This window comes from Leguminivora glycinivorella, chromosome 27, assembly GCF_023078275.1.
Source record: "Leguminivora glycinivorella isolate SPB_JAAS2020 chromosome 27, LegGlyc_1.1, whole genome shotgun sequence".
NCBI classification, from domain to species: Eukaryota; Metazoa; Arthropoda; class Insecta; order Lepidoptera; family Tortricidae; genus Leguminivora; species Leguminivora glycinivorella.
This window is the reverse complement of record NC_062997.1, coordinates 377143-394981: the sequence shown is the minus strand read 5'-3', so window position 1 is coordinate 394981 and position 17839 is coordinate 377143. Positions and strand designations below refer to the sequence as shown.

Here is a 17839-nt window from a genome sequence, read left to right as displayed (position 1 = left end):
GGTCCACTATGTCGCGGTCGGGGGTTTTTACAAAATTTTAATTTTGTGGTTAAGTTATCCGATTGTGGTGCGAAATGTAGGTTGATAATATTAGGAATTGGAACTAGAATAACTAAAAAAAAATCAATCAAAAATAAATTAATAGTTTAAAAAACACTATAAAACACGCTTTTATAAATGCACGTAAAAGCCAAAAATAAATTATGGATCGATCAAGTTGTCTCTATTTCTGGGCTGAAGTGTAAAAACTATGTGCTTTTAATTATAATATTTGATTGTAAAAGCGTGGGGCGCTGGAACAGGAAAGACTTTTTGTATAACTTGCTGATAAATCAAGTTAGGCTATGTTACGGGAAGGAGGTTACACAGATTGATGCGCTAAATGGAGTTGCAGTATGACTAATAAGTCGACAGTCACCGACACTTAGAACGCCTCTTTTTCCGGTAATTAAGGGGCTACCTTTGAACGCGCCACGCACCGTGCGCCAGTTGCCTGACGGCTCTCGGACGGAGGGGCTGTGCCGCTCGCTGCGCCGAGCCATTTTTTTTCTTAGAATAGAGAAGCGAAACAAAATGAAATTAAATTATCATTTCATTATTACGAGTGTACATTACATAATTCCTGTTTTAGGACAAAAACAAATTATTTCACAATGTACTATGTGACATGTATTGGCGAATTTTGCCCGTCAGTCGCAAGTAGAATTTGGCCGTGTGGGTTTCATCACCGCTTACGGCTCTCACTGATCAATGCGGTCCTGGTTTCGAGCCCGGGCAGTGGGATATCTTTTTGTGTTTTTTTTTTCAAAAACGATTAGTTTCTACATTATAAAGGTTTTAATATCTCCCGGTTACAATATTTATGGCAAAATTCATTGTTTCGTATTTTCTCGCTGATGAAAATTATTTGCAGCTTCATATATATGTAAAAGTTTATACAAACGTTGAATTTTATCACAAATATTATACAGGAAGCCTGTATAGTTTACATGTGCTGGCTGTGTAAAAAAAAGCAATAAATAAATATGAAAATGAATACATAATTATTTTATATACATAACATACACACAAGCTAAAATGCATGTGCCTTGTAAACGAGCGCGCAGGCATGGTTAGATTTGGTTAGGTACCCACAGTACCTACTGCGAGCCGGCGCGCGCGCTCGGGTGGGGTCGTTGACCTTGCAACCCCTGCAGGTAGGTTTTAGTTCGCGGCTTAGCGCACATAGCACGAAATGATATAGGTAACAAGGAAAGGTGATATATAAATAAATTTGAACTATTCTTTATATTATAACGTGACCATAATACGTACCGTATGCCGCAACTAACAAAAATCTAAATTTGTAGATAGGTGTTCGTAGTTTCCGTTAGAATAACGAAATATTTTAAAATTATATAATTATTACGATCAAAGATACGGTACCTAGCATAGAATTTTATCACAAATATTATTCATTTTTAGTTAAAAATATTGTGCCAAATTGTACAGGCTGTAATTTTTATAACAAGTAATATGTTAAAAAATAATGGAACCTGAAAATGTAATATTATATTTCGTTAAATTTTATATAGTTTCAGTTTCAGTTTATTTATTCAAGAACAATTTTTACATCGTGTTTGTTTATACACTTTAATCCTTCCATTCTGTATCCAAAACACTCTTCTCTCACGAGACTATTCAGATGGTACGCGACTGAACTTTGTGCTTCGTCCGCCTCGCCTGTGCGCGCTGTGTGTGTAGGGTGAAGTGGTCGACAGTGGTTCGTTTTTTTTTTCAAAGGTCATATCTCCGGAACTATTGCCGAGGGAGTGAGTATAAAGAACAAAATTACAGTAAATGTAATATAGTTTTAGTATGTATTATTGATTTAAAAAAAAATAATACTTTCAAACTCAAAGAAACCTAATATGTATTGCACTATGTTATTTTTTTGCTTACCGTTATCCCATGATTAAATATATTGTACATTGATTCGGTTCGGAGGTGGTGTCACCCCTTTTCCAGGCATTGGATACTGCGAATAATTACCCATTTTGATAATTTTAAGCAATATAAATCATCAATAGAATCAAATAAAAGTAAGGCGTAGATAAAAGCTAATAAGTAATAGTTATTTGTTATACAAGGGTGCAAAGTTGAACTTGGCGAGTTTTTCAACACACGAAAAGTAAAATACATTTGCACCCGTTTGTAACACGAAACTTTTCCCCTCCACTATTTATAGCGAGGAAAGTACAACGCAAAAAACGTATGTAGAATAGTATAATCATTTTTTATAAAAGCAAACGTAAAGATATGCAAACAGGTATACGGTCCGCCTGATGGAAAGCGATCACCGTAACCCTGTATACATGTATTCGTCATTATGCTAGATACAATTCCTTGAGAAATCTCTTTCAAAACCTTCTATGTTTTGTGCGCGAGCGTTATCATGGATACTCGCAAGCATCCTATCAGTCATTCTGTGAAATATCCAGTACTGGTGTTAGTCGTCGCTCAAATGGTGTACACCGCTTGTTTGTCTTCTAAAAGCTAAAATATAAATAAGATAAAATGTGAAATTCATGGAATGGGCAGATACATAGCGCGCGCAGGCGGACTAAGCACACATGTCAGTGGCGGGATCCCTTTCTTTCCCATAAACTTATTGTTCATAATTTCGTTAGTCAGAAGTTGTTATTCACATATTTTGTGGTCATAAACATCACTAGTCATAATTTTTGTTACGAATAACGTTTCATGGTTCTAACAATAACAAACCATAATATTGGATATCATAATCTCAAAAGTCATAAAGTTGATGAGTATAAAATTGAAAAGTATAACAATAATTATTCAGAAATATTATTAGGCATATATTTTGAAGCCCTACTGATTTTTCTGCATATAGATTTAATGTCTAAAATTCCTAAAGTATATTATATTTCAGACATACATATAATTACACAGAAAAAAATATAGTAACCCTATTCCTCGGGTAGGTTGTTAGTTTCCTTTGATTCCTTAGAGCGGAAATAGGAGCCCCGAGTAGCGGGGCTCCGTCTACTCATTGGTGGAACTAAATTGTTTTAAAAATAACCCTTTTCCTCGTGTAGGTTCGTTAGTTACCTTAGAGCGGAAATAGGAGGCCCGCGTAGCGGGGCTCCGTCGGTTTATTGGCGGAACAAAATTGTTTCAAAAAGTAACCCTTTACCTCGTGTAGTTAGTTTCCTTTTGCTAGTTATATTTTGTCCTTAAAAGCGGATATAGAAATTGTCAACGTCGGCTCCTTGGCGAGACCAAATGGTTTAATAAGTGCCATGAAAATTTAATAAACACTGAGGAAGTTAGTAAGCCAAATTACAAGTTTCGAAAATGCAGACGAAAAAAACATTGCAACATTTTTTATGGGAAACAATAGAGAACCATTTAATGCTATTAGTGAAGAAACACATGGTTATTAAGGTTCACTATTATCTGGCAGAAACTTTTTACGCATATATTTGATTCGTATAATAGTTCTTGGCAGAAGTCATGTTTGGCAGAAACACCTTACGCAGAATATGCTTTGGCATAAATCATTTCGCAGATTTTTGTAATACCGAATCATCTGTTGTCATAATGTTGATGACCATAATAGTCTTCTAGTCGAACATTTGCTTTTGCAGATAATATTTGTGCATAATATTTAGGTGGCACAAAGTTGCAATTTGCTGTTTGATAGCGAGTTGGATGTGTTGGGGATGCAAGATACCTAACACTCCTCCTCGCTTCGCTCGTCGTCGTACCTAACGGTGACTCTGGGGCAGTTTTTCTCTTATGATAGCGTGTAATAATTCTGCTAATGTAATATTATGCTATAAGATTATTATGGTACATACAATTATGCTAAATCAAAGTCGACCAAAGTAATGTTCTGTAAAACAATATTCTGCCAAATGTGTCTTATGCATGGTAGTAATAATGCCAACTAATTTTCTGCAAAATTACCATTCGACTGAAAGTGTTTCTGCGAAACATGTTATGCGAAGTGTGTTTCGGACTAAAATTATTCTACCAGATGAGGGTAACCCGGTTATTAATCGTTATGACTTGTGATAAATCCTTAGATCAATTATTCCGAATAAGTTTATTTCCTTCAACATTATGGATTTGTACATCTATGGACTTTGATTATTAGGGCTAATAAATTTTATGACTAACAATACTTATGACTTTCAAAAATCAGAACTACAATTTCTGACGTTTAATTTTATGACTAGTGATAATATGACTAAGAAAAATTATGACGGAAAACGTTATGGATAGTAAAAATCGGACTTAAAAAATTATGGGAACCAATAGAGACCCGTCAGTGGCGCTTCATTTGAATAGCCTCGTGATAGAGGAGCGTTAGAGAGAGAAGAGTGTTTTGAAGACAGAATCGAAGATTTAAAATGTACATAAGTAATAAACAAAATTGATGATGAATTTTGATGTTCTATTCTTTTTTCACACAGCCAGCCGGCAGCCCATGTGCAGAAAATATTGCTTGTTATAAAAATTACTGCCTGTATAGTTTGGTTCCCTGTATGATATTTGTAACAAAATTCAACGTTTCTATGGTAGGTCGAATCTTTGATCGTAATAATTATCATATAATTTTAAAATGTCTCGTTATTCAAAATGTAACTTATAGGTACTTGAGTTGTACTGTGCGTGCTAAATATGCAGTCTGCCTGTATGCAGTCTTTCGCCGGCTCGGCGCTGCGGACTACCTACCTCGCAACTCGCAAGTCGCAACGCAACCCCAAACACAAGGCACATGCATTAGCTTAAGTGAATATTTATAATAGGTACCTATATTTATTGCTACGCGTTCTGTTTTATTGCAAAAAAAAGATACTTTTTATGTGAACCTACAATTAATTTACATCAGGAAAAACATACAAAACAATGAATCTTGCCATAAATATTGTAAACGGGAGATATAAACCTTTATAATGTAGAAACTTATCGGTTTTGAAAAAAAAAAAACCAAAAAAATATTCCTCAGGCCAGAATCGAACCCAGACCATACTAGTACTACACTCAGTCAGTAAGCGGCGTTACAAACCACAGTGCCAAACTCTGCTTATGACTACTGGCCAAAATGCGCTAGTACTTTTCACATTGTACATTGTGAAATAAACAATTTGTTTTAGTACTAAAACAGGAATTATCTAATGATAATTTAGATACATTTTGTTCCGGTTATCGATACGGCCATTGATGATGCCACAGGGCCCTCTGGTTCGAGTTTAAAATTTTATGATACGTCAATACAACAACATTCATATTGATTATTGACAAAAAAAATCTTCCATAATACGACAGCATTCCAGCCGCGGGTAACTGAAGGCCTTGGTCACTTTTCTTTAGTTTACTGCATTTATTTCCGTTTATAATATGTTTAGTAGTTTTTCTCGTTAAAAAAATTTTGCATATTTATAGCATTAAAGTGTATTAGTACCCATACATTCGTACAGGCAACTCCTGGCGCTAGTAGCTTATAGTATTGCGATCTAGTACAAGCAACTCCTCCTAGATGGCGACTTGTTATGTATGGTGGTCTTGAATCTCGATCGACGTATCGTATAACAGGGGTGCGGGGAGGGGAAGTAGCGCGATCGAGCAAGGGCATTCAAACGGGGGACCGTCTTAAAGTACAAAAGGGGAATGTATGCAGAGTCCCGTTTTAATTTAATAATATGAGTGAAGATCGTGTTAGTTTAAATCAATATATTGTATGCAGAGTTTTTGTTCGTGGACGAGATATCTTTGGTTCTCTTTGGTAACCCTTAGGCGGCATATGTAAACGTTATGTTCTTATGCAAGTTCAGCCGCCAGGAAGTTCGGATTAGTTCCTATTTGTGTACAAGAAAGTCTTTCCTGTTCCAGCGCCCCACGCTTTTACAATCAAATATTATAATTAAAAGCACATAGTTTTTACACTTCAGCCCAGAAATAGAGACAACTTGATCGATCCATAATTTATTTTTGGCTTTTACGTGCATTTATAAAAGCGTGTTTTATAGTGTTTTTTAAACTATTAATTTATTTCATACTTTTTAGTCATTAATAATGAAATACTTTTAACATTTATACATAAATTTATTTAAAGTAGGCGTATTTTACATGCCATTTGTGGCTAAACATGTACTTATTGTTAATTGCTACTTAATAATAACTAGCGGCCCGCCCCGGCTACGCACTCGGGTCCGGCTACGGGATTATTATAAAAAAATGTTTATAGTAAGTTATCCGTAAAAGATAGAGATGTGCCATCGCGGACTTTTTGAAGACTTATTAGAGAGACATACTTTCGCCATACATTGTTTTGAAGCTCTCAGCTAGCGGTATCGTGTTTGACACGATTAGAAAATATCGTCATATTTCAAGTAATTCAAACAAAATGTGAACAAATTATATACCTAAACCTTCCTCAAAAATAATTCTATTCGTAAGTGAAAACCGCATGAAAATCCGTTCAATAGTTTTTGAGTTTATCAAGATCACACTTTGTCTTATAAGGTGTAGAGAAGAGAAGAGGTAATGCACCACCAACCAAGTTTAAAGCAATAAAGTCATTCATTCATTTATTGAGCTCGCATTCTCTCCATCTCCGCCAGTGCGTCTGTATTGCACGGCGTTTTACCTGTAAGCTTTAAACAATCTAGCTCTTCAATCTGGAGACCACTTAGTGATTTGACCCTACTTAGGGCCACATACGCCTGTCCAGCCGCGAAAGTACGTGACCCTAAGTACACCACTGCGTGGTCTACCGTACAGCCTTGCATTTTGTGCACGGTAGATGCCCAACTTAAAATCACTGGTAGCATGCGCCTTTCCACCGTACCGTAGCTATACTTGGCCGGGAACTGGATGCCTATAGGCTGAATTAAGTGCTCACCATCGTGTCCGAAATTGACTTTGATGGACGGTATGTCGGTTTCATACATCTGGTCGCGTCTAAAGTGCGGCCAGACGATGTTCGAGATGTATCCGATACTTCCATTTACTAGCCCCTTCTCCACGTTTATGTTGGATCGCAACATGATTTTAGCCCCTTTGAAAATTTTTAATTTACTCGGTAGTCCACCCGTTTTATTTATATCGCTGGGAATAATGGACTCCAATGAAGTATTTCCAAGGTTTCGGGTCGCGTCAATTAGTTGGTCTTGAGCCTTAATGTCGTACATTGGAGTACCTTTTTGTTCGTAAAATTTAAGAACTTCATTATTGTGCTTCTCTACTTGGTCGTTTGTTGGATAAATACGCAGTGCTTTTTCAAGCGCAAATTCGCAGGTAGCATTTGATGAGACCTTAGTCAGCAATACTGCGAGATGCTCGCTGTTTAGCTCTCCGACCCTCAAGGCGTTCAAGATTTCGGTGAAAGTCGTATCTCCTCGCTGGCGCATGTTTTGTTTGAGTTCGACTAATGTGAAAAGCCGCCATAAATGAGTTGCTGGTCTCATGTGGTCCGGCTGTTGAAACACCTGTTTCCCACGCACTGGCGGAAGCTGCATAAGGTCGCCAAAGAGCATAATGTTTATTCCGCCAAAGGGCTCATCGGAATTCTTTAGCTGGCGTAAACGAGCGTCTATCATGCACAACATCTCATAGGGAACCATAGATATCTCGTCCACAAACAAGAACTCTACATTTTTCCATTGTTGACGCATAATTCTCAAGTAGTTGCCGGAGAGTTGAGGCATGTTCACTAAGACGCCATCTCTTTGAATTGGTAATTTGAGCATACTATGCAGTGTAGAGCCACCTACTAGTCGTGCTGCAACCCCAGTCAGAGCGCCAATCTTTGTAACCTTCTTACCGTAACATCTGTTCACTTGATTTTTTAACAAGTTAAACAAGAACGTCTTTCCTGTTCCAGCGCCACCTGTTACGAAAAGTTTCAACCTTTGTTGATCGCCCTGTTGTTGCGACTGAATGTTTAACGTGATAGTATTGAACAGTTGTCTTTGGTCCATATTCATAGCCTGTCGTGCTGAATCGTATTGATCATTGGTCATAGCCTGTTCGGGATAGTCTTCATCGTGTTCTATATTGTCCAATATTGGAGGCTCTTCAAGGATCTGAAAAGCGTGCACCTGATTGAATGCAACTTCCAACTGCCGGTCGCGCTCTCTGTGCTGCTCCATGTGATCGCTAATTGCCTTCAACTGCTCTTCCCGAGCTAAGAAAGCCTCTCTTGCACTATAAAACCCTTGTAACAGTTCTGCTTCTGAGCGATAAGGCATATATTGAACCAGCAAACTGTAATAAAAGTTCTCTGGGTCAGTGGATGCTATGAAGTATGGCACTCGAACAGCAGCAGGCACAGTTCTTACGATCATTTTGCTGTTGTCTGTTAATGTAATCAATTGTCGACGTGTTCGAATTGATGTGTCCTCATTGTCTTGATCAATGTTTTCTTCGCTCTGGTTCTTCATGTAGTAAGTGTCAAAGAGCATTGCAAACTCAGTCAGGCTCATGTTAGAGAAGTCATATGTCGGGTGGTCCGCGGGTCGCTTTTCGTACCGATCGAAGAGATTGTTGCAGTATCCTGTGGCGTGCCCATGATCGTCAAAACGCAACACCCGATATCGCTGCTCCGGTTTCCGTGTATTCAAAAAAACACAACTTCGAGAGCTGTCACGAAGCGGTAGGTGACACAGGCGAAAAGCGCATTCTGGGGCTGACACTTGCCTTTCTTGGAGAATTTTCATACAAATTCGGAAAAGCCGCCGAGAAATGTCTAGCTCCTCTCGTTGTATCTGTTGAATGGCTTGAGCTATTCCCGAGTCTAAATTAGTTGGCTCTCCTTTCGACAAATATTTAGCGATATAGAAAGCTATCGCTTCATTCGACCCACAAGGTTGGATGTCCATATTTCCCGTCCAGACTTTTAACAAACCGGGATTGTAGTTGTTGACCCACGCATCTTCTGTCCGACGTTTGAGCAGACATATTCTTCCTCCATTTCGAATAAAATCGTCCGAGGAAAGAGCAACTATCCGGGTCTCACTGCATTCCTGACGTGGAAGATTAAATCGGCACCTTCCTGTTGTGTTGTTTTTGGTACATGTGGAGGTATGTTTATGAATCTGGCATTTTTTTACCAAATCATGAAGTTCTGGGTCTTCGTCTTGGGATGGCAACTTGCAGGAAGCGACGCGGTCAATCTGTTGGATACCTTCGGCAGTATCAAATGTTGGATGATTTTCAATCCACACAACCATGTGCAGGTGAGGACTGCCTCGATTCTGGTACTCAATACGCCACCAGTAATCCTTCAATTTGCCACCCAGAATGTCATCGTTATTTTTCATATATTTTAACAACGCTCTAACTCTGACCATGAAATGCCGGCTTAATATCACTGGGTACTTTTCAATCAAGCACTGAGTTTCATGTATACTCAATGAACTGGGGTCCTCATCAGGCCGATTATCAGCAATCAGCAGTGCCTTGCGTTGATCTAACCAATTTAGATCATTCGAACTAAATGTTAAAAAGTATGTTGGTGGACCCAACGTTCTGATTTGAGCCAAGAGGTCATTCAAAGCGGCTCTCCAGTAGGCAGCGGATCCCCTGAGGTTTTTGATATACAGATGAACGTCCTCAATCTGTCCTTCTTGATTCCGTATTTTTTTACCACATGCCGAGATAGTACTTTTGACTCGATAGTACTCGAACAGCGACAGTGCATAGAATAAATAATCATTACGCTGAAATCGTCTATCATCGCCTAATATTCTTACTTGGAAATAGTCTAGCGGTGTAATCGACACTGGTCGCGGTTGCTGAAGACCATTAATTTCATACGGAAACAGATAGAACCAAGCCAATTCTTCGGCTTTGAGTTCATGTGCAACATTAACAATGTTATTTGACGTTTTTCGCACTATGCTGTTGAGATTACTCGATACCTCAAACTCCTCAACATTGGGCTGCACGACGTCAATCGGTGCCATTACAGACGTCTGTAAGGGAATATTTTGTGATGTTATTAACGGCAGGTCTGTAAGTGTGTGGTTTTCAGGAAATAGTCGGGTTTCTGTTTCTTCTGTTTCCATGATCTGAGTAGAAAAGGGCTCTATCTGCGCCGTATTAACTTGAACAGGCAAAGTAGACGGGTAGACATCGATGTAGTCCACTGTAAACTGGGTGCTTCTTGACCCTGTCGCTCGCTTAATTATTCTTACAAACTCATCTATATTGTCACATTGAATGACACAAGCTTTGCCTGCAGTCTTTGCTTGTGCGCCTTTCGGTCCACATGAATGAGAGTCCGTAAAATAGTATTTTCCGTCGTACAGCATGACTCCTAGCGATTTTCCTTCTGCTATTAACACACCTGTCTTATGATTGTCAAACAACTCCTCAAGAGCTTGCTTAAGTGTCAGTCCAATGTTAGATTGGTTGTCTCTATCGTTTAAGCTTCCGAACAGTGCAGATTCCAGATCATAGTTCAGGAAAAACGATTTACCGAACATATCACATTTGTTTTTGATTATATCAAAGTTACGAACCAACAAGTAACCATTAGTTTGAATCGGATAAGCGGCAGAATTTGATGCAGACAGTGACCTAATCATACTGTACACTTTATCGCCCTCTATCATATTCGTATTCAAAATATTAGTTGTCCAACTTGTCGGAGAAAGCATATTTGCGCGTATGATATTTGCTAGCACCATTGCACAACATTGCACACCTGCAAAGCCAGACGTAAATATCGCAGGGTTAGCTTGATTCCACGAAGCGCGTAAAATTCGTGATGACACATTTATCGTCGTGTATGCAGAAATCTCCTGTCGCGGCTCTTCAGTTTCAAGTCCGTTTGACTGCGGCTCGTTATTTGTTTGTTGTACTTCGTCATTTGGCGGAGGAGCTTCGCTCAATCTAATGATATCTTCATCGTTTATCTGGGCATTGTTGTCAATAGTAACATCTTTATATAGTGGATTATTGGCAATCAACCATAGTAATGCGTTGTTGACTTTTTCTCGAGATATTGTGAATTCTCGGGTGACGTTCAAATTATCGAGATGCTCCGTAACAACAATAATTCCAGCATCGCCAGTTGATCAGGTAGCATATTTGGAAGTTTTTCAGTTATCTCAAATATGTCCTGAGCAAACAGAACAGCTTGGCCACGAAATGAATATTGCCCAAACGCACCGCGTAATTTAATGACTTTGACGAAAGGAATTATTCTTGATAGTAATCTTTGCTCAACTTGCGATAAATCTGCGATTACGTCTGGAATCGGGCCTGGGTCGAGATTGTTCCAGAACGCTGTTGATGGTGGTAAGTTTTTCTTTGTACCCACATATTTTTTGCAACGATGACACAAAAGTAACGTTGATTTCTGCTTCAGTTCGTCAGGTAAATATGGTGCATTTTCTATCAAAATTATCCATCGGGAGACTTGATGCTGATAGCATCGCTTTGTACAAATTTCACATACTACGTCACTAAACACATAAATGTCTTTCTCAAAAGTACTCGCTCTAGCGTTTTGTGCAGCTCTGGTAGCAGCATTATGTTCACGTAGGTGCTGCAACCGTATACTACGCTCTTCGTCGGTTTCTAAGGCTCTTGATTGAGAGATGTGATCTTGCATGTATTGAAGTCTCTCGGCCCGTTCTTCTTCTGACTGTGAAGCTCGTTTTTGAGTGTCATAGTCACGCAAGTGCTGAAGACGGGCCTCTCGCTCTTCTTGCGATTGAGATGACCGAACTTGGAATTCGTATTGCCTTAAATTTTCTAAACGTTTTATTCGTTGTTCTGGTGTCTCTCTGGCTCTATATTGTAACATATATGTTTTTGACTGGTGCTTTTGTAGAGATTTTTCGTTTTTACTGAGTTTTAGGTTCTTTTGTGTGTGCTTTTCTTTTTTTTTATGTAATCTCCGTTTTTTTTGTGTTGCTGTCTCCGTTTTTGTATTTTTAGCCATATTAGTTTAGTGAACAATTTTATATTTATTATTTGGTAGTGACACATTTTTATTGAAGTAAGTAGCGATGTGGTTAAAACGTATCGGTTGCCAAATTTAGCGATTATTTACGAATTGGATGAATAGATTAGGCCCTATGAACAAGGAGCTAAATGCTGTGTAAAACGGTAAATATACCTTCATGGTTTGTTCGTTAGTATTATTTATAAACCTGTTTATCATCTTATTTGATTCTATTGTAATTTTTACTTGGTTTAAAAGTATTGTATATTATAAACTATTCGATTTCTATCAACTAACGGAACTGTCATTTGAATCGAAATGATATGACTCTGCCACAGCACTAGTTTTTAATTATAAATAACATAATAAATAAATGCTTCATGATAAATTGATATCGTAAAATACTTACTGACACTATTTACAAGTCAATATAACTGCCTTTCGCGACATGCTTAAAGAAATGCAAAACTGAAAAATCCCTAACCTAACTTATTTGACATAGGTACTGCGTTGGTCTTTCTTTGTAGGTGCTTACCCCCCCGTCCCTCATTTTAGTTTTGTTATAAATTTTTGTTTTGTAAGCGTATCCACGCTAGCCCGCGAAGTGGGCTGCCTACTTTCGCTCTTAAGGGACACAAGAAAACCCTAGCAGAACTTATTGTAGATACTTAATTAAGTATTTCTTGTTTGCCGAACCCCCCTTTATTTGCTCGTAAAGGTCACAGGAAAACCATTACCCAACTTATTTTAAATACTACGTTGATCTTTTTTAATGCGGTGGGCTTCGCCCCCCGAGCCCCCCCTTTTATTTGCTCTTAAGGGTCAGAAGAAAACCCTGACTCGACTTATTTTAAATACTCCGTTGATTTTTTTTATGCGGGGGGCTTCGCCCCCCGAGCCCCCCTTTTCTTTGCTCTAAAGAGTCACAAGAAAACCCTAACCCAACTTATTTTAAATACTACGTTGATCCTTTTTTAATGCGGGGGGCTTCGCCCCCCTTTTCTTTGCTCTTAAGGGTCGCAAGAAAACCCTGACCCAACTTATTTTAAATACTACGTTGATCCTTTTTTAATGCGGGGGGCTTCGCCACCCGAGCCCCCCTTTTCTTTGCTCTTAAGAGTCACAAGAAAACCCTAACCCAACTTATTTTAAATACTACGTTGATCCTTTTTTAATGCGGGGGGCTTCGCCCCCCGAGCTCCCCTTTTCTTTGCTCTTAAGAGTCACAAGAAAACCCTAACCCAACTTATTTTAAATACTACGTTGATCCTTTTTTAATGCGGGGGGCTTCGCCCCCCGAGCCCCCCTTTTCTTTGCTCTTAAGAGTCACAAGAAAACCCTAACCCAACTTATTTTAAATACTACGTTGATCCTTTTTAATGCGGGGGCTTCGCCCCCGAGCCCCCTTTTCTTTGCTCTTAAGAGTCACAAGAAAACCCTAACCCAACTTATTTTAAATACTACGTTGATCCTTTTTTAATGCGGGGGCTTCGCCCCCGAGCCCCCTTTTCTTTGCTCTTAAGAGTCACAAGAAAACCCTAACCCAACTTATTTTAAATACTACGTTGATCCTTTTTAATGCGGGGGCTTCGCCCCCGAGCCCCCTTTTCTTTGCTCTTAAGGGTCGCAAGAAAACCCTGACCCAACTTATTTTAAATACTACGTTGATCCTTTTTAATGCGGGGGCTTCGCCCCCGAGCCCCCCTTTTCTTTGCTCTTAAGAGTCACAAGAAAACCCTAACCCAACTTATTTTAAATACTACGTTGATCCTTTTTTAATGCGGGGGGCTTCGCCCCCCGAGCTCCCCTTTTCTTTGCTCTTAAGAGTCACAAGAAAACCCTAACCCAACTTATTTTAAATACTACGTTGATCCTTTTTTAATGCGGGGGGCTTCGCCCCCCGAGCCCCCCTTTTCTTTGCTCTTAAGAGTCACAAGAAAACCCTAACCCAACTTATTTTAAATACTACGTTGATCCTTTTTTAATGCGGGGGCTTCGCCCCCGAGCCCCCTTTTCTTTGCTCTTAAGAGTCACAAGAAAACCCTAACCCAACTTATTTTAAATACTACGTTGATCCTTTTTAATGCGGGGGGCTTCGCCCCCCGAGCCCCCCTTTTTCTTGCTCTTAATGGTCACAAGAAAACCCTAACCCAACGTATTTTAAATACTACGTTGATCTTTCTTTTTTGCTACTGTTATCAACTTTTGTTTTGTAAGCGTGTGGACGCTAGCCCGTGACGTGGGCTGCCTATTTAAGGGTCACAAAAAAGGCCCTTACCTAACTACGTTGATACGATGATCCTTCATTTAGTTCCAGTTGATATCTTCCGGCTCCATCATCAGACCTTGAAACCTAATCGTAGTCAAAGTTCATTGCAAGACTTTTCCAAGAAACCCAAAAACAGCTATGATACGATGATCCTTCATGTAGCTCCAGTTGATATCTTCCGGCTCCATCATCAGACCTTGAAACCTAATCGTAGTCAAAGTTCATTACAAGACTTTTCCAAGAAACCCAAAAACAGCTATGATACGATGATCCTTCATGTAGTTCCAGTTGATATCTTCCGGCTCCATCATCAGACCTTGAAACCTAATCGTAGTCAAAGTTCATTGCAAGACTTTTCCAAGAAACCCAAAAACAACTATGATACGATGATCCTTCATGTAGTTCCAGTTCATATCTTCCGGCTCCATCATCAGACCTTGAAACCTAATCGTAGTCAAAGTTCATTACAAGACTTTTCCAAGAAACCCAAAAACAGCTATGATACGATGATCCTTCATGTAGTTCCAGTTGATATCTTCCGGCTCCATCATCAGACCTTGAAACCTAATCGTAGTCAAAGTTCATTGCAAGACTTTTCCAAGAAACCCAAAAACAACTATGATACGATGTTCCATCATGTAGTTCCAGTTCATATCTTCCGGCTCCATCATCAGACCTTGAAACCTAATCGTAGTCAAAGTTCATTACAAGACTTTTCTAAGAAACCCAAAAACAGCTATGATACGATGTTCCATCATGTAGTTCCAGTTCATATCTTCCGACTCCATCATCAGATCAGCTCAACAGTACCATATTATTGTATTGTCATCAGAACTACATACAGCTGCCAATTTTCATTACGCTACGATCCTTGGAAGATGGTTAAATTAGCCTCCGCAGATTCCATTACATAGTTAGTTACATACACGACGACCTAATAAAAGCGTGTTAATTACATACAGCCTTCGATTTCGTGACAGCAAAATTTGGTTTGGACCCATAACAGTATGCCATATCTCATTAAACTTTGAAAATATCCAAAGTATTAAAATTTTGAAAAAAATCCCGACTGCCACACAGTAGACCGCTTTTCATGAAACATGGTTAAGAACACTCCCGACTTAGTCAGCTTTTAGACAAAAAAAAAACTAAATATAAATCGGTTCATCCGTTCGGGAGCTACGATGCCACAGACAGACACACACACAGACAGAAAAACAGACAGACAGACAGACAGACACGTCAAACTTATAACACCCCGTCGTTTTTGCGTCGGGGGTTAAAAACAACATGAACGTTTCTAAACTTAGGTGTGTAAATCTCTCTTAATTAACTCTTTTTTTTTTTCAGAAACCGGAAATATGACTACAACACCAGAGAAATACCTCAAAACCATAGAGATTCTAGTAGAGCACGGCGCAGACCCAAGCATAGAGAACCAATGTGGCTCGTGCGTCAACTCCTTACTAACTGAATTCAACATATGCGCTCTATCTATGACCATAGCTAACAAAATGACTGCTTTAAGACACGGGCGTTTCGGCCGGGATAAACTAGATATGATACTTGTTAAAAATGAAGATGGTTACCTAGAAAATATAAATAATGTCACTGATAATGTAGCTAGGACTGTCGAAACGGGACTACATGCTGTAATCACTGTTGATGTTCCTGAGAAAAAAAGAAAAGGTAATGTAAGTAATACAGATAAACCTACAATTGATGATGTAACGGATAAAGATAAGGAAATCGAAATAGAGAAACCTAAAACTGATGTTACAGATAAACAAATGAATACAGAATTGAATAAAATCAAACCAGAGGCATCAGATATAGCAATGCAAAATAATAAACTAGGTAATATTGTTATAAAACTAAAAAAGGATAGTATAAATGATAATGACCCAAGCAAATTTGATGCTACAAAAGCGATGGAGATCAATAAAGTAAATTTAAAAAACGATGCACGTTTAGGTAATATTACTTTCAAAAGATTAAGTTCAGGACACATGATTGCTATAACTAAAACGAAACCACCAGAGGGCATTTTGGCACCGAATTCTGATCGGAAATTTAATTTCATCAAAATAAATTCTGCAAAATCAAATGATGGACAGAAAAGTATAAGTTTAGATAACGGTGAAGGATCTGCGAAAGAAAGGAAAATGGAAAATGTAGTTATAGTTGAGAATGTACCAGTGAAAACAGATTTTCATATATCCAATATAGCTGGATGTAGTAAAATAGCTAAAGCTAAGGACATTGTTATATCACCTAAAATAACTCAAGATTTGAGCAAAGATTTTGAAAACAAGGAACTAAGTATGGATGATGTTTCTCCAGAAATGAGTATAAGTAAAATGGATCTGGAAAATTTAAGAGTTTATAAGAAAAGGAAGTTGGTTTTGGAATGATAATGCACAGATGTAGTGCATTAAGCTGAACACGAAATTAAAACATATACATACATACATATAATCACGCCTGTATCCCATATAGGGGTAGGCAGAACACATGAACTATTAAGTTTCAGTGCCACTCTTGGCAAAAAGGGGTTGAAAGAAATCCAAATTGTGACATTGCAGTGACAGGTTGCCAGCCTCTCGCCTACGCCACAATTTAACCCGTATCCCACAGTCGACTTCTACGACACCCACGGGAAGAAAGGGGGTGGTGAAATTATTAACCCGTCACCACACGAAATTAAAATGTTGACAACATCCCCGACCTAGTAGACCGATTTTCATGAAACATGGCTAAGAACAGTCCCGACTACTTCAGCTTTGAAACAAAAAAAAAATCTTAAATCGGTTTATCCGTTCGGGAGCTACGATGCCACCATAAATTAAATATAACAAGATCATACCATCCCATACATTAAAATGCGACCGCCTACGAACGCGCTTACACTCCACCACACATAGATGGCGCCACAAAAAATGCCTTGTTGCCACCGATTATTTGTAGATTGGCATTAAGTGTCAATTCCGAGCCGTAAATCTATGTCAAAAGTGACACTTAACGCCATCTACAAGTATAATCGAAAGCTACAAGACATTTTTTTTGTGGCGCCATCTATGTGTGGTGGAGTGTAAGCGCGGTCTTAGGCGGTCGCATTTTAATGTATGGGATGGTATGATCTTGTTATATTTAATTTATGATGCCACACAGACAGACACGTCAAACTTATAACACCCCGTCGTTTTTGCGTCGGAGGTTAAAAATACGAAGGAACCTTTTTAACCCCCGACGCAAAAACGACGGGGTGTTATAAGTTTGACGTGTCTGTCTGTTTGTCTGTGGCATCGTAGATCCCGAACGGATGAACCGATTTAGATTTAGTTTTTTTGTTTGAAAGCTGAGTTAGTCGGGAGTGTTCTTAACCATGTTTCATGAAAATCGGTCTACTGTGTCGGGGGTTTTTCAAAATTTTAATTTTGTGGTTAGGTTATTTCGGAAACGTTCGTATTTGTCATGCTAGTTCAGTCAATGTCAGTACATCTTGTACTGAGACTGACTGTAATAGCATGACTTCGTACGTTTCCATAACACTATGTGAGTGTGCACGGGAAAACGTCCCACTTTGTCGATTGCTATATAGA

The 17839-nt window shown here is 38.8% G+C and overlaps 1 protein-coding gene across 1 annotated transcript in view; it reads left to right on the top strand.

The window, feature by feature from the left end:
• Positions 1–16819, top strand: part of LOC125240287 — a 36582-nt gene extending 19763 nt beyond the window's left edge. The window contains exon 6 of the mRNA XM_048148155.1: positions 15588–16819. Coding sequence (XP_048004112.1) covers positions 15588–16651 — 1064 coding nt within the window. The 3' untranslated portion in view covers positions 16652–16819. The remainder of the gene's footprint in view (positions 1–15587) is intronic.
• Positions 16820–17839: the final 1020 nt, after the last annotated feature.